Genomic DNA, 25,000 nt, shown 5'->3' with positions numbered 1-25,000 from the left:
CACTTGACGGCCTGGATTACCCAAAGCAGTTTATTGGTTAACCTCCCATCATGCTCTCCTCCTCATTCTCCTTGTCGCTTGGTGTTTAGCAAACTGAACTCTGGTCCCAAAGGTTGTTGGTTCACGTACCGCTCTTTTGACAAATATTATTCATTTTATTTTATACTAGTTAAAATAGAGGGTGGGTTTTTAGCGCTCCCAGTTAGAAAGCCAGGTGAATTTTAAGATGCATTTTGCATTGTATTAATCGAAAGCTGCACCTTTCTTTTCATTTTTCCCTTTTTTTTTATTTAGGGTGAAAAGGGAGCCAAAGGAGACAAGGTAAGCTGCCCCTGATCTGGTTTCCAGGTTAGTGAATGAAGCGCTGTTGTTTTAGTTCTGACATGTAACCCCAGTCTGTTGTGCTTCTCTCAGGGGGAGCCAGGAGAGTGCAGCTGCCAGTCCCCGCCTCAAGTGGACCCCAACTCCATCGGCAAGCCTGTGAGTACACCGAACTGAGGCTGGGCATGGGCAGGAAAGCAAACTGACCCTTCTAAAGGAAGAGTAACTGGGCCCAAACTAACCCTGTCTCTCTGTTCCCTCAGGGGGCCCCTGGAACCCTGGTCACTGGCTACGTGTGGCAGCCAGGCCCCCAGGTTTGAATTATTGTTGTTTGTTGTTTTATATAAATGGCATTTATATACACCCCTTGGATAACGTGCAGAAGAGTAAATCAAAGAATAGTGGGATAGTTTTGAACTGTGCCTTGCTATATATGCTATAGTGCTACAGTAGTATAATTACGGTAGGTTATGTTCCTGACAAATCTTGTGGCTCTTGGCTGGTAGCTGGTTAAATTCACATAGCGTGTTTGTATTTCAGGGGCCTGCTGGACCCCCCGGACCCCCTGGCCCCCCTGGCCCTGGGGGGTCCACTGGTCAACCCGGACGGCAGGTAAGGACTTAACCCTTCACACCCTGGTGAAGTAGAACACCCTTGTTCTACTTGGGGCAGCTTCTTCTTCTTCTTCTCTTTTGCTTGTTGTTGTTGGGACTGCTTGGGCTTTCATGGAAACTGACTAAAACTGGCCAACTAAACCAAAAAAAAACCTTACTAAAAATGTATTTAAATAATAATCTCTCTCTCGCTATATATATATATTAAAATAATATTAAAAATGACAACATAACTATGTTTAAAACCTAATTAAAAGTGATACAATGACGTTTGTTTTAATTGAGATGGTGAAAAAGAGATTTAGAATACCATGCTGGTTTAAAATATTAAAAGGAGCATTTAAATTCTAATTAGCTTTGCTTAAAATGACACTAACTCTCTGAGGCGCACCTGCTCTTAGGTTACTGAGGAGTGAGGCTGTGTGGGGATAGCCAACACTTCAGGATCATTTCCTGCTGCATCAATTGTGACATCAGGTGTGACTTGTACTGAGCCGGTCTGGCCACTGGGTGTCACTGTTGCACCATAAAGAGTTCTTCAGTCTGACAACTGGGTTAATATCCAAATAAATTCCCTACGTTTCCTCATTTCAACTGGATTAATATCAAAATAAATTCCCTACATATCCTCATTTCTTTTTGAAGGGATACTTCATTTAAATACACAAAGCTTTTTTTAAATGACAAGTAGTCCCTGTTGTATTTTTTGGTCATCCTCACTTTATATTAAGGACATTTATGTCTTATCAATTTAAGTACCATTGTTATAAAACATGTATTTTTAATTTAAATAAATATATTACTATGTGCTTACTAACCAAGTCTTATGTTAGTAAGCTAGGGTCCCTTAATATGAAGCTCGACCAGTATTTTTTCAAGCTGTTTGGAGCCGTCCCTAATGGATTTCAGTTTGCATTGTTTCATTACTGCTTCCTGCAGCAAAATGTGTTTGCAGAACCGAAAGGATGGACTCAGACTGCTTCAAAATATACCTGACGGGCCTTTTTTAATACTGAAACACACGCACTGCTTTTCACTGTCCTGGTATTGTGCTGAAATAAGGAGTCTAATACTAGGGAGCTCACAATAGCTGTAGAGGAAAGTAGCGAAGTACAGCAGCAGGCACTGGGCTGAAGCAGAATCCCCGGAATCCAGATACTCGTATTGAACTGCAGTTCCTTCTTTCAGGGTATTCCTGGAAATGACGGCTTACCCGGGCTGCCTGGGCCGCCGGGAGATTTAGTAAGTAATGAGTGGGAGTGGAGGTTGGAGGGTCTGCGCTCTGGTGAACTAGGAGGGCAGTGTTAGGCAGAGAGGCTGACGTGTGACGGGACAGCCTGCAGTGTTTACAGGGAACATCTTGCTTTGTCTTTGCTGTGTCCCGCGCTGCAATGCGGTTTTTAAACAGAATCCGGATGTATATTCATGGGGCAGAAATCAGCTGGGGAATCAGTTTGAGAAAGGTGATTTCTCTGATAAGTGAAACGTCATGGTCTGTTCCCACAACGACACACCGCATGTTTCGGTACAAGCAACAGCTATGGGATCTGGATGTGGTGTGTACAGTGCGATCCTCACAAGAGGCGTTTCCTTTCTCCTCACAAACTCTCACAAATGAGCAGAGAAATACATTCCCCCGTTGATTTTCTGTGTAAGTATAAACGATCAATCTGGATCATGCTGAAGAACGTGTGGCTGCGATGCAGGAAGTTAAAGCAACATGTTTCTTGTAAACGATGCAGGGGTATCACTTTCTCAATTTGAACATCCAATAACGTGGAACATTGAAGTGAGCCTGAACACTAAAGTGAGACAAGGAAACCAGCAGTTATATGTCAATACCCTAACAACTCTAAATCGAAGTCTGGTCTTGATTTTAAAGAAAAGCTAAAATCTGTAATCATTATTAATTAACGTGAGCTCTCCTCCCAACTAGCTTTAAAAAAAAAAAAAAAAAAAAAAAAAAAAAAGACACAAAACAAAGTAGATGAAAATGAAACAATGTTAAAAAAAGTTACATGAGTAAAAGTAATAAATAATTTAAATACATTTTCAAAAATCTAAAACCACATTGACATATAATGGCAATAAAGCTCCTCACATTTAACCTTTGACCCTTAACTGTGTGTTGGGTCTTATTGTTTTTAATTGAAGTGAAGCAACTGCCCCATGCCAGGTCATTTATTATAGGAGAATATGCATCATGTTGAATTAATAAATACATAAAATAGCAATCAGAACTGGAAGAGCAGATGCTTAGTGTATTAATATACTTGAATCAAATGCAGTTAATGAGTACTGTCTTTTAACCACTGAATGAAGCATTTCCTCTGTTTGGAATCCCATTTTAACAGTTTTTAGACAGTGCTTTGCTCCATTGCATGTGTCCATCGTATAAGGATTCCTAACAAGAATGTCAACCCCTCCAATCAACAACTGGTTGATCTTTTCCTCTCCTTCCTCTCCTCCTCCTCCTTCTCCTCCTGGATTTCTCTACCAAGCCCTCCTAAGAAACATGGAACTCTTTTATCTCTGTCATTTACCTGCTGTGCATTACAAGGAAAAGTTTACACTTGGATATAAAAGCTGTATCAACAATGATACAAAAATAAACGGCTTCAGCAATAAGCTAGTAGAAATGTATTGTCACGCATTGGTGTAATGCAAACTGTGCTATAGAAATGTAAAGATTCAGAATTGTTTCTGCCAGTATAGCCCAGCTGTGATTTTCCAGTATCTAGATCCAAGTTTGCACTCGACTGGGGGGGGGGCAGTGAGGCACTGACCTGTCTGCCCAGCTGGATCATGCAGCAAAGATGAGTCCAGTCTCCCTGTCCTCGGCTCTAACCTCTTAAGCTACACTGCCCTCCTCTAACACTCTTCATTTTCCTGTCCACAGTCCCCCCTGTCAATGGTAGCTGATAGCAACATGGACGAACTGAAGGTAAGCACAGAAGACAAGGCAGATGATGCTAATGGTGCTATTTTTAGATTTCGATAATGCAGGGTTGGAAATAAGACTCTCATTGCACAGTGGTTTGATCCGTTCCTGGTTTTACTATGAGTTAAATAAGACTCGCCTGAGCTTGTTACCTGTACGCTTGGACTCATCCAGCATGTGATAAAACCTGGAACAGGCGGAGCTGCTATGCAATAGGAGTCTTATTGCCATCCCTCGTTTGCAGAAGATCTGTGGAGGCTGCACTCAGGGCCTCCCGGGTGTTCCTGGTGTGATCGGGATCAAGGGGGAGAAAGGGGAGCAGGGGGAGCAGGGCCTCCCGGGGCCAGGAGACGAGGACAGCTGTGAGAAGGTAAGACAGAATCTCCGAGCCGCTGCCTGGCAACAGTGGAGCTCCTGAAGCATTCCAGAGCTTTCAGCTGCCACTTCTTCTGTGTGAGGTGCGCTTTTAGGGCGTGTGATTTTAATATGAGTTGTTTCCTTTGTTTTGCAGTGCTTTGAGCTCCAGAGAGAAGAGGCAAGGGTAGGTGTACCATAGTAGACAGTAGTGGTTTGAGATTTTTTGAGTTGCGAGAGCACAGTTAAATAGGGCCTGCTGTTGACAGCCAGGCCGTCGCCACAGCAGCATCCAGTCACCATGAACACCCAGAATGCTTTCTTCCCATTCTAGGGCGACAATGACAGAGAGGGCGGGGCGGGCTGTCCGGGAACCCCGGGAATGCCGGGAATGCCGGGAATGCAGGGAGACAAAGGCGAGCAGGTGAGTCGGGACGTGCCGTATAACATTCCGGGATTTTTTTGCCCAGCCCTAGATTTGTAAAGTTCATGTAATGTGCAGCAATGTGATCCATCTGTCTGTCATATACTTTGAGCACTGAATATTAGAGTGTGTTCATTCTCCTTGCAGGGACCTCCGGGACAAAGGGGATTCCCAGGTCCACCAGGCAGTATGGTAAGTATAAGAACAAGAGACACGAATAACAGTTATATGGTATTGGAGCGTTACGACTGACTGCCGTTCCCCCAAGCTGTCAATACTCACTTTGCCCAGAAGAGGGCAGTGTTGAAACAGTACTGACCGGCTCCTCTCCTAGACATTAAAGGAAAACAAGATTTACAGAATTATTATAGTAGCAATTGGTGCTGAAGGCATGCAGTTTCAACTGCAAAGGATAGCATTTGGTTCCAGTTGCTTTGTCTACTAGTATTGGTAGCTAACAGCAGTGTCTCAATGTCTTGGGTTATAGCACCCTCAAGTGGAAAGACCGAGAACTTCATCTTTTTTTTTTTTTTTTTTTTTTTTTAAATAATGCAGTTCTATGATATTTTATTTTTATTTTCTTTTTTACAAATAGCAGAGTGACACTCCCCAGGACCCCGGAGTGTTGCAAGGTGTTACCCTCTCACTGCCTGTTTCTCCTTCCAGGGCCCTCCAGGTTTCCCTGGTTCTCCCGGTCCGGCTGGATTACCTGTAAGCGCTCTCCTGTGCCCAGCCCACGCCGGGCTCGTCTGTGTGCTTTGCTTCTCTTGCTTTCTCTCTGGTGGTCTCTGACCGTGTTACAGTGTAACCCAGGGCCTGGGAGTACTCATTAGCCAAGCATGCACTCTGGTAAAAACGCACCTTACAGAGAGGCAGGGTTGGTTTTTAGAGGGCTGGGTCAGTGTGCTAGTTAAACTATTGATGCAATTCAATTCCATTGTCCGGGATTGTACAGTACGTGAATAATCAGTCACGTCATTTGATGAACCTCTTCAAAACTGAACTAGAGTAAAACCCTGAAATGCCCAGTTGAGAAGCGTGCTTGTTGTCCAGTTAGATCCAGATGTATGTGTTTGGCCGGTCCCCAGCAGTCCCTGCAGAAGTGGTAATGACTGGAGCAGCGTTAATTAATCCAGTGGTTTGTTTTCTCACATGTCGGCTGTGAGGCTTTGTGTGTCACCATGTCTTGCTCACTCTTCCATATTTGCACTTGTAATTGTTAACACGACATGACGTTCATTACATATCATTGTGACTGCTGACTGTTGCACAAGAGAACATGGATAACGTGTATTGTATTGCTGGATTAGCACAGGGGTGATCCAGTGGTTTAGTGGTTTCGGCTGTGCTTGAGTGCGTGGATTCATGCTGAGGAATGTGTGTTGAGCTGTGTTCTGTTTCAAAGGGACTGCATGGAGAGAGGGGCATGCCTGGCCCTGAAGGAATGAAAGGGCAGCAGGTGAGTCAAACACTATTTCTACATCTCTTACTAGCGTTAGCAAAGCTGTGCACAGAAGTTCTCCACTTGGTTTAACATTTTGTTTCCCCAAACTGCATGAAAGCTTCAGCTAGTAACAAGATCCCTACAACATAAATGTAATGTCATAATGCATTATATTAATACAAGTAATGAATCCTTTTAGAGACTTTGTATCGCTTGTTTTTTCAGGGTCCACCAGGCACTCCTGGCTACCCGGGATCAATGGGACCCCCTGGCATGCCAGTAAGTGCTGAAAGCATTACAGTGTCCGCTGGTTATTCCAGACACACTGAGGATGCTCCAAGAACATTCCTGCAGTGCTGTGGTTATTCCAACAGTGAGGATTGCCCAATCAGAAAGTGGGTGGTCTACAGCAATCCTCGTGACCCTTTTAAAGGTTTCCCACAGTAAAAGCATAGCAAGGTGGAATTAAGCACAGTGAAAGCATGGTAAAGCAAAGACAAGCATGGTAAAGAACAGCGAGGCATGGTAAAGCATGTTAATAAACATGGCAAAGCCACGGTAAATGCATATTTCTGTATAACCGTGGGGAAAGACACGAGGGAAAACTGCAAGAATACCGCGGTAATCTTTTATAAGGCGAGTGAAATAAACTCGGCACTTTCTGTGTGTTCATGGAGTATTCTGTTAAGTCAAATCGTATAGCATATGGGAAGCATGATTTAACCTCCAAGCCAATTGAACAGCTGCATTTGGAGATTTGGATTTGGAGGTCACGATCATCTCTAACTGGTCTGTCGTCCCCCCCCCCCCCCCCCCGCAGGGACTGAAAGGGGAGCGGGGTCAGTCTGGATCCAATGGAGAGAAGGGAGAATCGGTAAGATTTCAATTCAAGTTCTCCCATTACAAGCAAGCATCCTCTCTGTAATTAGAAGCAGGCAGACGATGTGAATGTTGTTGTCTTCTCAGGGTCCTCCCGGATCACCTGGCTATCCAGGGCCTGCTGGGCCTGTGGTAAGTTAAATAGCTGACCCACTCGAGCAGGGAAAGCCTGTGTAAAAGCGTCTCCAGTCTCGAGATGGAGTGCTGCTACAGTTGCAGATTCGTGATGGCTATTGGAAGTGTACTGCGTTGTGCTTGGCTGAATACGCTTCCTAACTTTCCTTGCAGGGGCTCAAAGGGGATAAAGGTGAATCTGGGAGCCCGGGACTGAAAGGAGATCAGGTGAGAGCGGAGATGGTGTTATGAACTGTCACGGACATGCTCCTATCAGAGGCCACTTCTGGCCATCGCCCCCACAATTTTTTTTACCAACTTCTGGCTTTGGGAACTTTTTACAAGAGCAGATCTGGTTGGCATATAAGGGTGTCTGTATAACAAGGGAGGATTACATAGGTACTTATAACAGTGACGGCCCCTCTAGTTTATAGTACGACATTCAGCACATAAACATGCATTTGTTATTGCCGTAGGTGCAGAAGTGTGGCCGTGTTTGAGTCCTTTATTGTAAACCTCTGCTTTCTGTTCTACTGTAGGGTTTCCAAGGTCAACCAGGCTTTCCAGGACAACCAGTAAGTAACCGGACTGGAGCGAGTCTTTACCGTAATGTCTCATAACCAGCGGTCCCTGTTTCTGGAGAGCGCAGAGAATGAAGAGCGCTTATTTAATGTGAATGTTTGTCTCCCTAGGGCCCCCCTGGCTTCACTGGGAAGGATGGCTCTTCAGGACCCCCAGGACCTTCTGGAGACAAGGTACGTTCATCTCCACGTTTCTGCATGCCTTGGTTTCCTCGCACTTGTAACAGTACCAATTCTGTTAAGTAGGGTCATGACAACAGTGCGCCTCCCTTAACATTCTCCTGCAGGTAAGATTCTGACTGGACCCCTGATCCAGACCCTCAATCTGAGATCACAATGTACCTTTATTGAGCAGCTAGTCCTTGACCCTTGCTCTGCTAACTTTACTGAAAAGAGAAATGCTTGAAAAAATCTGTTTAGATTACAGGGAATGCACCACTGTTTAATAACACTGTAATAACTGTACCTGTTTTTGCATGATATCTATGGGTGGAATAAGGGTGGAATTGCATGGAATTGACGTCTACAAGTTTCTTAAATTTCTGAATTGGAATGTTGAATTGGTTAGCCTGTGATTATGGATTTGGGACATGTACCCACAGGGTAGCGAAGGACCACAAGGCCCCCAGGGACCCACCGGACCCCCAGGGTCACCCGGACCCTCTGGCAGACAGGTAAGAGTCGATACCGCTAACACACCCCACTTTCCAGTGATCCTCCAAAGTGTCCTAACCAGACCTCACTGTGATATAAGCGATCGGACACCGCTGCATGGTGGAGGACCATGTCTGTGTTTATATCCCCACAGAGAATGGAAGAATTGAGCAATGATGCGTGCGTGCGTGTGTGTGACGTCCTGCCCATCTGGTATTACAGTGTCGTCACCTTATACAGAGTGTCCACTCTCCCAGAGTTTGGTTCTGTTCACTGTTCTCAGTGCTCTTCTGAGGTTGGAGCGAGAATGTTCTTTGAGGGTTGACCAGGTTCTGCTTGGTTTGGTTGTTCTGCTTGGTTTGGTTGTTCTGCAATGTTGTAGGGGGTGCTTGCTGGAGCTACACTGCCTAGATGGTGCTAATGCCTCCCATTCTCCTCTAGGGTGTTCCTGGCATGGAGGGTTTGGACGGCAAGGATGGGAAGCCCGGCCCAAGGGTAAGAGGACAAGCATTAATTCAGCACCGAAATCCACCTGACTTACCTTAGCATTTCCAGGTTCCTGCGCTCCAGCCTTTCTTTATTTGTATTGCCGTGTTTTGCGCAGTTGAGATTGAAGTTCTGCATTCAAAAACGTGTTGTCTCTCCGATCTCCTGATCTGTGTTGCTGCCCTGCGTCCCCTGATCTCATGGCGTTGCACAGCAGCATTGCCTGTGTAAAGTAATGTGGCGCTATAGGGATAGCTGCAGTTTGTAAATGTGAATTGGGTTTGATTCTCTTTCAGGGTGAGCCAGGTCCTATTGGCCCACCAGGACACAAGGGGATTCCAGTAAGTTGCTGCTTTCATTCTCATGTTTTACTAGAAGTGATCAAATGCAATAGAAGCATGTGTGTGGTCTCTTAAAACCACTCTGATTAATCTCCAGTCGTGCTAAAAAAAACAAACTAGGGTTTGTGTGTATATTGCCCCTTCATATTCATTGTATTATAACTACACAAGGCTGGATACAGTTAAGGAGATGTACAATTTACATTAGAGGCTGTAACGACCTCTGGTCTGAACATGTTTTAAACAGAACCAAGATGGGGATACAAGATGCAGAGCTTCTGGATATTTTCCAGTATTTATTATTGTATTTTTTTTTTTTTTAAAGGCATAGCATTGGTAAGCTTTAGACTAAAAATGTCTGATATGTTTGTCTTTCAGGGTTTGAAAGGGAAAACTGGCCATACAGGTTTTCCAGGACAGAAGGTAATTATTATTATTATTATTATTATTATTATTATTATTTATTATTATTATTATTATTATTATTATTATTATTATTTCCTCTGCATACTTTCATTATATATAATATATGTATATAAAGTAAAGATCTCTGTAATCTAAAGAATACCACAGTTCTCATTCTATATCTTTGCATGCCTGTAATAACGCATACAGTCCACTCTGTCTGTGATTAGCGTTTTTGTCATCCCTATATGGTAACTGGTTTGTACTGGAAAGCACACACTGTTGTGTTCTGTGCACCAGAAGTTTCTGCAAGGCAACCCTTTTAGACATGCTACTCTGTAAGCTGCAGGCCTTTCCTATCAGTTACTGTATGAAGGTCCAGATTGCAGCCGCTGTGTCTCCTTCGGGCTGACTGCCTGTCTCTGTTTCAGGGAGACATTGGACCTCCTGGTCAGCATGGGAGTGCAGGAAGACCTGGAGTCGAGGTAAGCTTGACAATCAATCAATCAATCAATCAATCAATCCTTTATTTATATAGTGCTTTCATGCAAAAAGTATATCAAAGCGTTGCACAGGACAAAACAGAAGAAAATCTAAATACGTGTGTGTGGAAATGAATTAAGTCCACTTTCATGCATGTTCCTAAGTGTTCACTGGCTGCCTCTAATCAAATGAGAGTGTGTTTCATTTTCACGCTGCCTTTGCTGGGTCCGGCCTGTGAGCAAAGCGAACCCGCAAGAGAAACTGAGATCTCAACTTGATTAGAGGAGTCGCCGAACACTTGGAAACCATTAGAAGTCATTCACTCTCAACAACAGCGGGTGAAAAGCTGATATTAACATGTTTATATAGAGCCTGTCGCAGGACAGATTGTCATTGACATTCTGAGTGCGAGGTCTACAACCTCAGCGGGATTGTAAGCTGCTGTAGATTCCAGTAGAAAATGAAAAGCGACTGCAATGTGTCCTTGGCAGTAACTGTATCCCAGGGGTCTCCACTGTGGCTCCGTCTGCTTTCTGGTTTAAGAGGCAGACTGCATGCTGGATCACAATGGGGTCAGTTTCCTCTCCTCTTCTCCGGTTCCTGCTGACTGTGCTCTTGTATTCCCAGGGTGATCAGGGGCAGCCTGGACACCCAGGACCTCCTGGACCTCCGGGACACGTGGTGAGTTGTTGTTGTTGTTGTTCCTACAGTCAAACCCGCGTCCATATCACTTGTGTTAAAGTCCCCCTCTGCTTATTATCACGTTGTCAATGTTCTGCTGTTGTGTTATCGCACTCTAGTTAATGAATTTTTTATAACTTTGTGTTTGTTTGTTTCATGCCATTAGGGGTCGCCAGGCATGGTGGGACCTCCAGGGCCAGCCGGGCCCTCGGGCATTGTAAGTTTAATTGAATACGACCTTTCTCTCTCTCTCTCTCTCTCTCTCTCTCTCTCTCTCTCTCTCTCTCTCTCTCTCTCTGCGTAACTGCAATTTATTATTCTTTTCATTTTACGAAGCCTGAAGGCCGTGTTCGTTTTCATGATTGATCGTCATCCCCTGCCCTGTTCTTGTGCTCTCTCCATCGACAGGGCGTGAAAGGGGAGCGCGGGCAGGTGGGAGAGAGGGGGCTCCCAGGCATGGGCGGACCCCCAGGGCCCCCCGGCCACCCTGGGCCGCATGTAAGTATGGCTTATTTATTACAGCTCATCCAGAGCTTCAAACACTAGGAGAAACTGGAAGGATCTCAGTGAAAGGGCAGACAACGGCTTGCCTATTAAAAGTACTTCTGTGTAGAAGGCAGGGCGAGTCATGCAACCGTGGTTCAAATGTTAAACTTTTTTTTCCCTAATTATTTTTTTCCCAGGGGGAACCAGGCAGTGATGGAAAATCCGGAAAAGATGTACGTATATAACACTGGTAATGTACTGGGAATAATCGGACTGTCTTTGTATTACAACACTGCAAACTCATCAAGTGGACCTGATTGGGGAAGTTTAAATAAATAAATAAAAACCGTAAGAGTAAAGCTCACATTTCTGGAATCCCAAGATGCAATTGTAGTGTTAAATTTTCTAGCGCTGGATTTATTGGGAGTTTGTCCGAAGCTCTGCTTTCTTCCCACTGTAGGGATCACCTGGGGTACCTGGAGAACCGGGAAAGCCAGGTCTGAAGGTAAGAGACCCCTGACATTTCTCTTGTATGTTGCTTGTGTGGTTTTTCCAAAGCAAAACTATTTACTGTCAATCATTGTCCTGCAAAGAACAAACCGGACCCAGAGGAGCAAAGAATCAGCAGGTGAGTCAAATCAAATAAAAAAAAAAAAAAAACCTGTATTTATTTTTGGATGTAAAGACACCACTTTGGACAGCCAGCAACGTAGCTCTCGACAGTCAAAACACCTGCTGGAAGCCATTACTATGTGTTCTAGCTGAGTACCAATGAGTGAGGCTATGGGCCTTATTCTGACGTGAATGCAATAAAATGAAACAACATGACAACCCTCAGAACTGTTAACACGTTCCTATTTTCTGTTTCCTCAGGGAGATTCCGGCTCTCCGGGTGAGAAGGGGTCCGCGGGGGAGAGGGGGCGGCCCGGGCCTCCTGGAGGATTACCGAAGAGCAGCAGCATGATAAGCCCCATCGGGCCCATGGGTCCCCCAGGAGAGAGAGGCTCTCCTGGAGCTCCAGGGCCTGCCGGAGCCCCCGGACAACCAGGAATACCGGGAACAGGGGTAAAGAAATGATCAGGAATTCCTGGAAAGACCAGTCAGGCTCCTGCAATACGTGTGAATGAACTGCAGGAAACTAAACAAACAAACGTGAAACGCTAATTATGAGTACAATAATGATGCAGAGAATTGCCATTTGTTTATTAAATTCTGTATATTTTTCTTTTATGCTGTGTCTTTTTTTTAAATGTAGTAATTTTGTTTTTGCATTTCTGAAGCTTTCGGAATCCTGTATATTATTTTTTTTTATGCAGTTCAAAGCCCCGTAGAGGATTTTCTCATTTTTAGCCACTCTCTAATGCTCGTTTCCACAGGGCGAGTCTGTTAACTTTGATGAAATCAAGAGGTTCGTCCGACAGGAGGTCTTGAGGATCTTCGATGGTAACTGCAACGTGTTTCTTTTCTTCTTTTCGTACCGAGCGATGAGCAAAGCCAAACATTGAGCCACCTCCTGTTATTTCAGCCGCTCTTTAACATAACATGTACGTTTTATGGAATCATAAAGAGTGACCATCGAAGTGTCTTTTTTAAATACATGGTTACTTCTCGTTATATAATATTTAAAATTTGGGTAAGGAAAACTGCTGTGTACCAAAGTGTGCAAAATCAAAAAGAAAAATGTGAATAATTGATAAGACAAAAAAAAAAGAAAATGATACCAGGATGCTTCGGACTTCTCCTGTGATGAAATATGAGGATGAGGATGATGAGGGTGATGAGGATGATGATGTTGATGATGAAGGTGATGAGGGTGGTGATGGTGATGATGATGATGATGATGATGATGATGATGATGATGATGGTGATGATGATGATGATGATGAGGGTAATGGTGATGATGAGGGTGATGATGAAGGTGATGAGGGTGGTGAGGGTGATGATGAAGGTGATAATGTTGATGATGAAGGTGATGATGGTGATGATGAGGGTGATGATGAGGGTGGTGATGATGGTGGTGATGATGATGGTGATGATGTTGATGATGATGATGATGATGATGATGATGATGATGATGATGATGATGATGATGATGATGATGATGATGGTGATGATGAAGGTGATGAGGATGATGATGTAGGTGATGATGTTGATGATGAGGGTGATGACGAAGGTGATAATGTTGATGAGGATGTTTGATGAAGGTGATGATGATGATGAGGGTGATGGTGATGATGAAGGTGATGAGGATGATGGTGTTGATGATGAAGGTGATGAGGGTGGTGATGAAGGTGATGATGTTGATGATGAGGGTGATAACGAAGGTGATAATGTTGATGAGGATGTATGATGGTGATGATGATGATGATGATGATGATGATGGTGATGATGATGAGGATGATGATGTTGATGATGAGGGTGATGATGTTGATGAGGATGGTGATGATGAGGGTGATGGTGATGATGAAGGTGATGAGGATGATGATGTTGATGATGAGGGTGGTGATGAGGGTGATGATGATGATGATGAGGGTGATGATGATGATGATGATGCTGTGTTACAGAGAGGATTGCGTACTACATGTCCAGGGTCCAATTCCCCATGGAGCAGGCGTCCTCCCCTGGCCGGCCGGGACCTCCAGGAAAGGATGGGACACCTGGAAGATCAGGACCACCCGGAATGCCAGGAATCCCGGGACAGATTGGGAGAGAGGGGCGTCAGGGTCTCCCCGGGCCCCAGGGTGAGCCTTTGGATTTGAACAGCCCTGCTCTCAGGAACGCAGTTAACATTACAGGAGGCAGTGCAGTAGTGGAGATTGCTGAGTAACTGCATTGCATTCCCTACAGGTGAATCGGGCAAAAAGGGAGAGAAGGGCGACAAAGGAATTGGAGTGATGGGAGACTGTGGGCCGCCCGGCATTCAAGGTAAGAAAGAGCCTTTTCAAGTGATTTCTAATGAAGAGTTTGCAGGCAGTCTGTTCTGGAGTCTCGTCTTGAAAGATCTCTGAAGCTCGGCACCTTTGTCCCTCTCCATCGGTTGAAATTGAATAACAGGGATGGAAATAAGTCTCCCATTGCATAGCAGTGTGATCCATTCCTGGTTTTACTGCAAGTTTTAATAAGGCACACTAGAACTTGTTTACCTATACACTGTGGCTAATCAAGCCTTTAATAAAACCTATGCAAGAGGAGTCTTATTTTCATCTCTGGAATGAGGAATCATTCAGTGATTGATTATATTAAAGATTAAGGAGTTTCTGTTTTGATTTAACTTTTCTCTTGCTGTGGCATTTGCAGTCATTCTTAGAAGTCCTGGGTTCTAGGTTTTAGATGACTCCCATGAATACAGGTGCAGATCCAGCTATAGTTTGCATTCCAGTCCAGCCCGGTGCTCGATCTCACCTCTTTGTTCTGCTCCTCAGGTCCCCCTGGGCCCCCAGGCTATGGCAAGACAGGTCCACCAGGTCCAGTGGGTCAGCAGGGTAACCCCGGAGTGCCTGGTCCAGCGGGTCAGCCAGGATCGGCAGGGAAAGTGGGTCGCTGCAACCCTTCTGACTGCTTCAGTATGAGGGGTGTGGATCAGTACGATTCCAAGAGCATGAAGGGACCAATGCACTAGGCGGGAGGCAGAGAGAGTGAGAGAGACGTGGAACAGGAACGCAAAACAATGGACTGTTTTTTTTTTTTTTTTTTTTTTTTTTTTTTTTTGTTTTATGTTGGAAATATTCCTAAGATCCTTTTAAAGCCATCATTCGCTCTTCATACTTTTTGTACAGCGATCTTGTGTACGGGGTTTGGACAAAAAAATTGGGAACGTCTGCAGTGCTCGGCACATGCTTTGGTGTAAAATGGTCTGTGCAATGCATAATAAATCCCAGATGTTGTGTAGTTTTGATGAGCATTTGAAAGTGGTCACGTCTCCCTTCGAATCAGCGCTGTCCGTTGCGGCCCTACCCCCTATTGACAAGACTGTGTGTGCTATTTCTACTATTCTCTCTAACCCTGCATGTGCTCTTCTGTTAACAAGCTCAGCTCAACTGAAGCCTGGTGCATGTTGCTGTTGTTGTTGCTGTTTTAATATGCAATCAGTATTTCACACTATTTTCAATGGCCTCGGGGGTGTGGTGTTGGTGGTTTGCAGTGAGGGGAGGGTGGAAGGGTCAGCCTGTACCTGAATGTTATTGCAGCATCTTAATCCTCCATCCATTCATTCATTCATTCATTCATTCATTCATGCGAGTTGGAGATGAAAGTAGATTTCAGAATGATCAAAACTGAAATACTAATAACGCAACCGCATGATCAGAACTGTGTGTTGCCATGAAGTACAAGTACCATTGGAGAATGGCATTGAATGACGTCATTTAACAGGGAAATGAAAGCTCTTAATTTTTTTATTTGAAGCCCCCGACCTTTTAAGAGTGCCTCAGTCAAGCAGTGTTTTGTGTGAGAGTATCCTCTGTACATGTGTTTATATCGTGACCCATTTACCATCGTTTTTCAGGAGCGCAGCCAGGATTTCAGTAAATGCAGTGTTATTTCTTGACTGTTTTAGCCTGAATATATTTTTTAATGTCAACTAAAATGTGAAACGAAGATAGCCGTTACATGTCTGTTTATCTTGGGCCTGGCATAATTCTGGAATAGTATGACTCTGCTAGAATATAAATGTATCATTTTAGAATAGTTTTACATTTTGTTTTCTAATAAACCGCTCTTCAGAAATGTTTGCGTTGTACTTGAAAATTGTTGCTGTTTCATTTGTTTTCCTCCCTTGCTCCAAATCTACCCACCGCCAGCACCAGTACCTTGGATCTCTTCAGTCCTGTTTCACCGTAAAATAATGGAGATGCCTATAAACTCTACCCAGTGCAGGTCGCATATCTGATCCTCTTCTGTCATGTGCCCTGTCTTTTAATGCCCAGTTTGAGACCCATTTGAAATCCGCCCTTGCCCCCATGTCATTGTGCAGATAGCAGAGATGGATAAGACTGCTGGGTGTTGGTAAGTTGTTTTCGTTGTCCTTGCACACTTTGGGTGATGGGCACTGTGGCACAAATAAGCAACTGTACGGAAACGTATTATCTTCTAATTTACAACAACCAGACCCTTGCTCACCCAGCTGGAGGTAAGCCATTCTGTTATTCTTCAATAATGGAACAGCACATAAAGCGCAGCTGAGAGGTGACACTACAGTGACGGCACCTGTTTTTAAAACCACTGTTTACTACAGTGTGCACCTGCTCTGTGTATAGGCATTAGGCTGTCTCTTTACATAAACTACATTGTTTTCTTTTTTGCTTTGTTGTTTTAATGTACCTGTTAGGGTGTTGTTCTTGCATCTCTGTATATATGAATCTGGGATTGAGTGTCATCTTTTTATAAAACGTACCAAGGTTTATTTAAATAAATCCTTCATTTCTATTTGTCACGGTTTGGTTTTTTTATTTTCATTGATGAAAGCACGAAACCTTTTGTCTACATGAGTTCCTTAATGGCTGGTTTCACAAACGACGAATTGCATTAGGTAAAGTAGTTCAAAGATTAGTGCTACTCTGGGTCTGTGAAACCAGCCAAATAAGTTTTTGATTCAAATGTATTGACGTACATATAAAGCCCAACACCATAAATCTATAGACACCATTGGTTATCAGGTGCACTGTGTGGAAATATTGGAACCGGGATCTGTGTTTTTGTCTATATAATTTACTGCCCAATAATTTCCCCCTCACCGCAGCAATTCCCCAGCTCAGGAGACCTGAAGGTTCAGTGGGCGTCCTCTGATCCCCACGACCTGAGCCAGCTTCCTCTTTTACACCCAGGAACTCGAGAGTGAACATCATCGAGTTACTGACCCCTGGAGGACAAAGGCCAGCCCTGCAGGTGTATGCCCAAGCTCGCTTGGCCCCTGGTCAGTAGTGTCGGCTGTAGCGCTCCCTTGACTGTACCTGACCCTGCACACCACACGGCCGCGCCTTTACCAGGTGAGCCTCTCGCGGAACCCATCATGCTGTGCTTCAGTACATCCCTATCAATGATGGTTAAGTAACACTCGCCAACCTCAACAGTGGCATGCACAGCAGCTTCCATCAGTACCTGGTTCATAGAGAAGAACGTTACTGTTTACAAAAGGGTCCTCTTTATTGATTTTGAACAAAAAAAGAAAAAACTTTCACACAATAAATAACTTCTGTTAATGAAGCTAATCAGTATTGATGATCCTTGCAAAAACAAAACTAATTTTCTTTATTAATATTAGTGGCTTTCAATTATGTAGTGGACAGCAGTCACATCATACTGTTGTTGTTGGTTAATCTGTTATTAATAAAACACAATGCTGATTAAGTTCATTAACATTACGTCCTTGTCTCCTTTTTATTGAAAACTTTTTTTTTTTTTTTAATAATATTAAAATAATCATACATTTACAAAGATTTACAGCACAGAATCCTTGGATGGCGATTGGCGACATTTTAGTTTCAAGTGGCCTGACTTAGCAGGAATATTAATTAAGGAAAAAAAAAAAAAACAAGGACAAGACTGGTAATATACAGGCAGCGCAGGGGAGCCAAAGAACAGTAAGAAAGGCAGCATTTCACATGAGGTAATTATTAACACATCTTACAGAACACCAACATGATATCTGCTTGCTCTTTTATTTATTCATTATACACATGGTTTTAACTAGCGGGTGAAGGAGGGGCAGCTTGAGAAAGGATCTGGAGCGTTTTTCTTTGGTCATTTTAAAAATCCATTTTGTTTTAGAAGGAAAAAAAAAGCCGAGCATCATTGACCACTGTATAGAAGAAAGCACCGATAGTTCTTACAGTCTCTCTCTCTCAATTGTTTTTCAGTCTCTTTAATTGTTTTTATTTGCATTCATGTTCGTCTCCAGTTCTTGTCCCGTCTTTTGCGATGGTGTTTTTTTGCGTGCTTTGCCAGCCTGTTTCCTCCCTCTCTCACGCGTGCTCTGCCGCTGGTGGTGACCCCCTGGTTTATCTGGTTTATTTGGAGGGTCCCTTGATGGCTCCGGCCTCAGTCATGCGCGCTGGTGTGTACGCTGAGGCTGCCAGACAGGCCGCGGCTTCACAGAATCCAGGGAGGCCTGCAGGCCCAACGGCTCCCGGACGTCCTCCTTCCCCTGCCGTGCCCTGCGGCCCGGTCTCTCCGTGCTTCCCATCTCGACCATACCCGTCAATGCCAGGTGGCCCTGCGAAAGGAACAGACCGCTTGTTAAAACACGCAAGAGATTGGAGCCGCCCCTAACCAAAGAGCAGTATATGTCAGTTAAATTAACGTTCTGAGGCAAACTTAGGTATTTCACAATTCGATAAATTCTGTTACTGCGAGCCCATGCTGACGGTACATTCTACGTGCACTACACTTTATTGTATTCAGAGTTTTGGAGGTTGCTGGGGTTGGCTCTCACCTGGGATTCCTGGGGGTCCGGGCTTACCCTGGTGTGCACGACCGGGGTCACCTATGTCACCCTTTGGTCCTTTCTTGCCTGGAAAGAGAGCGAGAGCGAGACAGCATGAGAGTGGTCAGAAACGGCACAAAGAAAAAGGCGGCAGGTCATCTCTACCAACAACAAGAGGAAGAAAAACAACAACAACTTCTGGTTTAAAACAGTGTTCGAAACTCCTTGAAAACTGCCCATGCATGCAAAGTGTTTCAAACGTGTGCTCCTACCTTTGTGCCCGGTGTTGCCGATCTGGCCTGAAGAGCCCGTTATCCCGGGTATCCCTCTGGGTCCTACGTGCCCGTGAGGTCCCTGTGCGCCAGGTGACCCTGGGGGGCCTGGGGGGCCTGGGGGCCCCATAACACCTGCACCCCCCAAGACAGCCCGCTTGGCGCTCACTGCCACTGCTGCCAGCCGCTCTGCAACGGGACACACAACCAGCACAGTTAACAGCGCTCATGACAAGGGAACAGAACGTGACTTAATAACTTGCTCTGAGGGCTGCATATCATGTACAGGATGCCTTGAAGTGTCATTCATCTGTATTTATAAAACAATACTGGGGAAGCAAAAAAACATGCGGCTGCAGTGGGCCAGTGATGGAAATCATCAACATGCAATACTCAATGTGAAAGTCCTGCTTTCTCTCACCTTGCAGCATCTTTAGCACCACTTCGATGATGTGCTGGTCACTGGTGTCCCTGCCCTAAAACAAAGAGAAGAAACAGGTGAGCAAAGGCAGACCATAGTACATGTAGAATCCTACAAGGTGTAAACTGCCTATTGAAAAGGGGCCTGGAGAAGTGTATTGTTTTGCATCTGTCTGACTGGACGGTCTGGCTGTTTATAAAGTGATTGTTGGTGTAACGTAGACAATCTTGGGTCTTCCATTCCATTGCACGAATGGACTGGAAGAGCCCAAGTTTCCTGCCCTTGTCGAGGGTATCTCGTGGTGGTGTACTCACAGCCATGCCCGGTCGTCCTGGCATCCCTGGCACACCCCTCTCCCCGTGCAGTCCTCTAGGGCCTGGCAGACCCGACGGGCCCTGTTCCCCTGGCTTGCCAGGATCCCCTGTTGGGCCATTGTACCCTGGGTCTCCACGAACACCTTGCTGCAAGGCAAGAAGAAAGTCAAAGACCAAGGAAATAAGAGCGTTCAGCCTCGAACACAATCATCCCAGTTCGAAAAGATCACGCTCTGTACTTCTCAAAAATTCCACAGCATGTTCTAATTTAGAGCTGCGCTGTTCAAGCTTCCAAATTTGCTGGTTCCTGAGCCCAAGCAAACAGGCTGCACGAATTCTGCAGAGCTGTTCAGAACATGCACTGCAAGAACCCGCTCTGTGGCGCACTGTAGTGTTTAGCTGTGATGTGCCCGTTGAAACGGGTGAAACTCCTCTAAGTTGGGTAGAGGTTAAACAGCACCGTTTGCATGGTACACCATCCGGTTCAGAAAATAAGCACACAAATAGATGTTATAAAATGTTTAGATGAGATCTTACCTGGCCTTTAGGTCCTGGTTCACCAGACAAGCCCTGGGAAAGAAAAGAAACACATTAGCCTCTGGATGGGTGTTTGTGTGATCATAAAATGAATGTACTGTAGTGCAGGTTCCTCTGATTAGCTCTTTTTCAGATTAGTTATTTAATATCTAGGAACCAATGTAAATATTATTTTAATAAAATGACTTTTACATATTATTTTGATTATTATACTTCACTGACCTCATTATTTATTTAACTACTACTTCAAGCAATGATCAAGTAGCAATATAAAGTATCCTTCACTTTTTTTTTTTTTTTTTTAACACTCTCTTCAAGCCGTTTAAAATGCAAGGTAAATAATAACACCCTTAAAGTGTTCAAACCACAGCATTACCTTTTCACCTTTCTCTCCAGCCAGACCTTCTACACCGGGGTCACCCTGCAAAGGAGTTGCTCGCTGTTAATTACACTCCCTTTACAAAATCACACAACTACTTGGTCTCATTCAGCTATTGTGGGCTAAGCATTTTTTTGTATAACCTCCCTCTAGTGTTAAACTTGTGCAAATGCAGCCAGTCTAATTACCCATTAAGCACTGTAGTGGGTAGAAAAAAAAAAGAGACGCCACAGGAAGTTTGCACACGACGTTCAGTTAAAGCTGCTGAATCTTAAGCGATCCAGTACATCCCTGAACTTCAGAAAATGATCCGACCTGATTTTTATAACCGACTCTGCAGTGACTGAAACAAAACACACATGTTGCTCTGCAATAATAAGTAGATTTACAGATGGGTAGGTCATTGTACTACTTTAATTCAGAATACAGCTTCAAACTGGACCTGCCATACATAATCAAGCACCTAAATGTTTTAAAATAAAATGCTGTAAACTTTCTAGGTGGCTAATACTTACAAAGTCACCCTTGCTGCCAACTTTTCCTTGGAATCCCTGTAGACAAACAGAAAATAGGAAATCAGACCCTGCTGATGGCATTTGCATTCCACTTTCTACGTCTTTTAACCTGAGGGTTCTTGATAGGTACCAGGACTAACTGCTTTGTGGTTAATGGGTTAATAAAAATCACCCAGGGCCACCAGAGGGAGCCAGACACACATAGTCTCACCATGCCAATGATTAAAAGTACAGTACCCCAACCGCACACATGCATGCTACATAGACACATTCAATACAACTCACCTTATCACCTTTTACTCCTGATATTCCCTGAGGGCCTGGGATTCCAGTGGGGCCGCGCTCACCTTTCGATCCCTACAAGAGGTAAAGAAATCGCACAGTTAAAAACAAGGGGCTCGTACCTCTGCAGAGGACTGGGAGCTGGGGAGCCATGTCACTTCTTCATTGCCATGCATTTCACCTTTTCGTCTTTTCTTTCCACCAACTAAGTAACTACAGAGCTCAGTGTACGAGGAGATCCGAGTAAACCAAATATGTGTCGGTCTTTTGGGCAATAACATGATTATTACTGTATGAAACATTTTCTACGACATATTATCCCAACCTTTGGTTTCGGTGCCAAATCGAATGAAGGTTGTCTTATCGTTCCAGTGGGAAATATGTCCCTTTTAATAGGTGGGTGCATTGAGAAGCCTGTGGTGATTCTCTCTGTTGGAGGCGTTTCACCCTTGTACTGAGCTGGTGAATGATTGGAACACAGAACAGCAAACCTACACTGAAAGAGTGTGGCGCTTTATTATCAGTATTCTTATTTGTTAACAGCCCATTTTTTATATTTATGATGCTTGCAATCAGATGACTGCAGTCTTCGTGATTCTTATTGCATTTACTCCTATAAGTGCATTTTTGATCTGTGTTGAAGTGCTTAGGAGCTTCTCTTCAGTTCCAGTTGCCTGCCATAGACACACATAATGTAGATCAGCCAATGGGTCTTTATAGTCGGAAGCACCAGCGCCATCTAGTGCACAGCAGTGTATTGCCAGCAAAGCCCATGGAAGATTGCTACTAAAGTCGCAGATCACTAGTTGGCACTGGCTCTGACCTCTGTGAAGACACTCTGGCCGATCTAGCCTGTGTTGCACATGAGCACGAACTCATGAACTTTAGTAAATGTAAAAAACAGCATTTGAAAAATTGTCATTAGAACCTCCCAGAATGATTACAAACACCATAAAACAGTAAGAACATAAAACACTCTCTTCACAACAATGCAGATTTCTTTGGGGCGGATCCATTAGTAATCCGAATAGAGCTTGTGTATTTCAATAAATTTATACTTACAGCTATCCCTGGGAGACCGGGAGGACCCTCTGGTCCACGCTGCCCTCTGTCACCCTGAAAACACAGAGACACAGGAGTCAGGATACTGCTGACATTTCACCCGCACGGGTCTGTACGGGGATAGAAGGGATTGTCAAAACTCCACCCCTTATACCCCAATTTAACCAACCTATAGATAGTGTTTTCCATTCTCGGAGCGCGAGAGACAATGAAAGCCATGCTGAAGCTGACCCTGTGGGGGTTTTTTTGTATCGGTTTTAAACATAATCAGAACATTGTACAGTAATTGCTTTAATTGGTGCCTCATTAATCTTGATTACATCGTCCAATTTCTTACACGGCAGACTGCAGATCATTCTCTGTGCTGTGCAGTGCAGCTGGTGTGTAGGAATATGTGGGGTCAGTCAGCATGCAGCCAATTTTTCCAAATACTGCTGCTCTACCAGAATACACTGCGTATTTATAGAAATGTAAACTGCCTATAACAAAATGTAAAGGTTTTTATTTTTTAAAGGACACTTGGTTCTAAGCTTGTTTTCTTTATACAAAGACATGTGTTTTATTTTCTAAACACACACATTACTCCCAGGTTTTTTAGTATAACCTTTCCTTGAGTGCACACTACTAGCAGTGTGTTGTGTAGTAAAGTAGACATTTTATTTTAATAATGCTCTGTATTTCTTTGTAAACTCTGATCATGTACAGGTATTAACGCTATGTGTTTTTTATGCTTCGGTCGTGTCAGTCCGTCCGTCAGTCGTTCACATCTACGTCAACATAACTGCCTCAAACCTCAACACTACAACACTAGCCTCATATCGGAGTTTCGGCTTGCGTTTGGCTATAACCGGATAAACAGCTCCTTCAACTTTTCATGGGCTGTGTTATTATTGCGAGATTATAAAGCCCCTCTGTTTGCGTTTTGTGTTTTGTTTTGTGTTTAAAATAAGCTCCAGTGCAGCTCCTCTCCTCTCAGCAAGTCATTAAAGTTTAAGATTCTGCTCCCGCTGACGCTGTGTGCATTAATAATGCACCACCTGAGCCCTCCGGGCCCCCTCTACTCCTTCTCATTACACACGCAACACTCAGCCCTGTGCTATAAATGTTTCAGATGGGGGGGGGGGGGGGGGGGGGGGCGAGATTCGCTTTGGGGTAAAAACAATCACTGTAATCTGCACTTCATTTTGATATCCTGACCTTTTTAAAAACAGGCCAGTATCGTATTATATTCTAGCTCGGCTTTGGAATTATCTTGGCTCCGCTGTCTGCTGTCGTCATCAGTGATGAGTTTTAGTATTATAGAAAAAGCCATTCAGGATAACACCTGCCTTTAAATAGACAGACAGATCAAATACCGTGCAGGGATCAAAAAGCTTCTGTGAAATAAAGAATCAAACTCGGATGGTTAAATTGGTCGTGTAAAACAGCTGATCTCGATGTTACTGCTCTGATAAAACTGGGGAGGGGGAATGCTTGGGAAACGGGCAGCCATTCAGCAACAGACCCGGTGGAGAATCTGGTATTCTCAAATGACGAAAGATTTATCGAAATACTCTGTATAGAGATCTGTGTATAAGGGTTCCTGGTGGTTTTGGATTTCTCTGCCAATCAGAAAGCACAACAATGTATATAGACAGTCCACACAGAACTTACAGTAAACTCAATCTAACAGTATAACTCCAGTGGTAAATCAGCTGACATGCTGTACAATTCAAATGTAGTGTGATGTGGTCATTATGTGGTTAGGACAGATATAGAAGTCAGGTGTAACGTGTTGAGTTCTCAGCGCAGCAGGTTAATATCTAGTTTGCACTGAATTGACCTTAAATAGCAGAAGAATCAGGACAAGTACTTGGGAAGCTTTCTGTGTTTCTTACCTTTGGCCCAGGAACGCCCTCCATCCCTGCCTCACCGGGAGGTCCTGGCTCACCCTGCAGATATCAAGCAGTTCACAATGAGCACACACCCACAGCTTCACTAAGTGGATTTCACTTGCGCTGCTGTCACACGTACCTGCGGTCCGGGAGCCCCCGTCGAGCCCTGGAAGCCACGAGGACCAGGCTCACCCTGCGAGGAGAAAGACGCACGCCATTAAAACAGACATGGTGGGAACGGGCTAGGTACTGAAGAAGGACTTGCTAACACTTTGTTTTAAAGTTTTGAATATCGCTTCAACCCACTTATTTAAATATACTTAAATATCAACACTTTGGTTCTCGATGTCACGCCAACTCCCTCTCTTTACCCACTTGGAAACGTTGACCAGCAGGAGCCGCTGATGTGCGACGAAGCAAACTGTCTGCAGCTGATTTTGCTCCCGAACCCTGCTGGAGTGCAAAGGCCAATGCAGCTCTTCCTGGGGATCCCAACTTGGTGAGTGGGACTCAAACCCAAGCTCAGTCACCCCTGCCCTTCAAACAGAATGGCTTTGCCTTCTGTTTCTTTCTTTTTTTACAACCAAGAAAAAATTCTGCCAACTAAACAGCAAAAACAAATGCTTGCCTTGCCTCCGGGTCCCCCCTTGACACCTGGACTTCCTGGCAAACCCTGAATAAAAGGGAAAAAAAAAAAGATGTATTTTTTGTCATGC

General features: G+C 44.3%; 2 protein-coding genes across 8 annotated transcripts; one reads left to right on the top strand and one right to left on the bottom strand.

Moving 5' to 3' along the window:
- Positions 1–249: 249 nt before the first annotated feature.
- On the top strand, positions 250–16,632 carry LOC121308394 (collagen alpha-1(XVI) chain-like). Of its 7 annotated transcripts, none has more exons than XM_041240767.1 (33): positions 250–321; positions 415–480; positions 585–635; positions 862–933; positions 2,124–2,177; positions 3,835–3,879; positions 4,124–4,246; positions 4,388–4,417; positions 4,565–4,654; positions 4,802–4,846; positions 5,321–5,365; positions 6,060–6,113; positions 6,324–6,377; positions 6,919–6,972; positions 7,065–7,109; positions 7,266–7,319; positions 7,631–7,666; positions 7,784–7,846; positions 8,275–8,346; positions 8,768–8,821; positions 9,109–9,153; positions 9,532–9,576; positions 9,990–10,043; positions 10,669–10,722; positions 10,889–10,939; positions 11,131–11,220; positions 11,406–11,441; positions 11,669–11,713; positions 12,082–12,273; positions 12,585–12,651; positions 13,773–13,949; positions 14,056–14,133; positions 14,631–16,632. In XM_041240767.1, the coding sequence occupies exons 6-33, from the start codon at positions 3,847–3,849 to the stop codon at positions 14,825–14,827; spliced, it is 1,983 nt and encodes a 660-aa protein (XP_041096701.1). In that variant the 5' UTR covers positions 250–321; positions 415–480; positions 585–635; positions 862–933; positions 2,124–2,177; positions 3,835–3,846; the 3' UTR covers positions 14,828–16,632. The 7 variants fall into 7 exon arrangements, with proteins under 7 accessions (XP_041096701.1, XP_041096702.1, XP_041096703.1 ...); XM_041240765.1 differs by having other exon boundaries at positions 251–321; positions 4,121–4,246; XM_041240768.1 differs by lacking the exon at positions 2,124–2,177.
- A 696-nt stretch (positions 16,633–17,328) lies between these two features.
- LOC121308393 (collagen alpha-2(IX) chain-like) lies at positions 17,329–24,957 on the bottom strand (the record flags this gene model as incomplete). The annotated part of the gene is made up of 13 exons (XM_041240764.1): positions 17,329–18,418; positions 18,638–18,715; positions 18,901–19,089; positions 19,322–19,376; positions 19,636–19,782; positions 20,173–20,205; positions 20,549–20,593; positions 21,067–21,102; positions 21,352–21,423; positions 22,411–22,464; positions 24,288–24,341; positions 24,424–24,477; positions 24,913–24,957. Coding segments are annotated over 13 exons (1,068 nt in total), but the record flags the coding sequence as incomplete, so codon positions are not given.
- Between the last annotated feature and the right edge of the window lie 43 nt (positions 24,958–25,000).

The sequence above is a fragment of the Polyodon spathula genome, unplaced genomic scaffold (genome assembly GCF_017654505.1).
Source record: "Polyodon spathula isolate WHYD16114869_AA unplaced genomic scaffold, ASM1765450v1 scaffolds_678, whole genome shotgun sequence".
Lineage (NCBI taxonomy): Eukaryota > Metazoa > Chordata > Actinopteri > Acipenseriformes > Polyodontidae > Polyodon > Polyodon spathula.
The sequence above is the reverse complement of the archived record's forward strand: the minus strand, read 5'-3'. Positions and strand labels throughout refer to the sequence as shown.

Coding starts and splice junctions, on each gene's coding strand:
- LOC121308394 (XM_041240766.1), top strand. CDS start 3,847: ATGGTAGCTGATAGCAACATGGACGAACTGAAG. Junction 7,320..7,630: donor CGGGACTGAAAGGAGATCAG/GTGAGAGCGGAG, acceptor GTTCTACTGTAG/GGTTTCCAAGGTCAACCAGG. Junction 14,134..14,630: donor TGGGCCGCCCGGCATTCAAG/GTAAGAAAGAGC, acceptor TCTGCTCCTCAG/GTCCCCCTGGGCCCCCAGGC.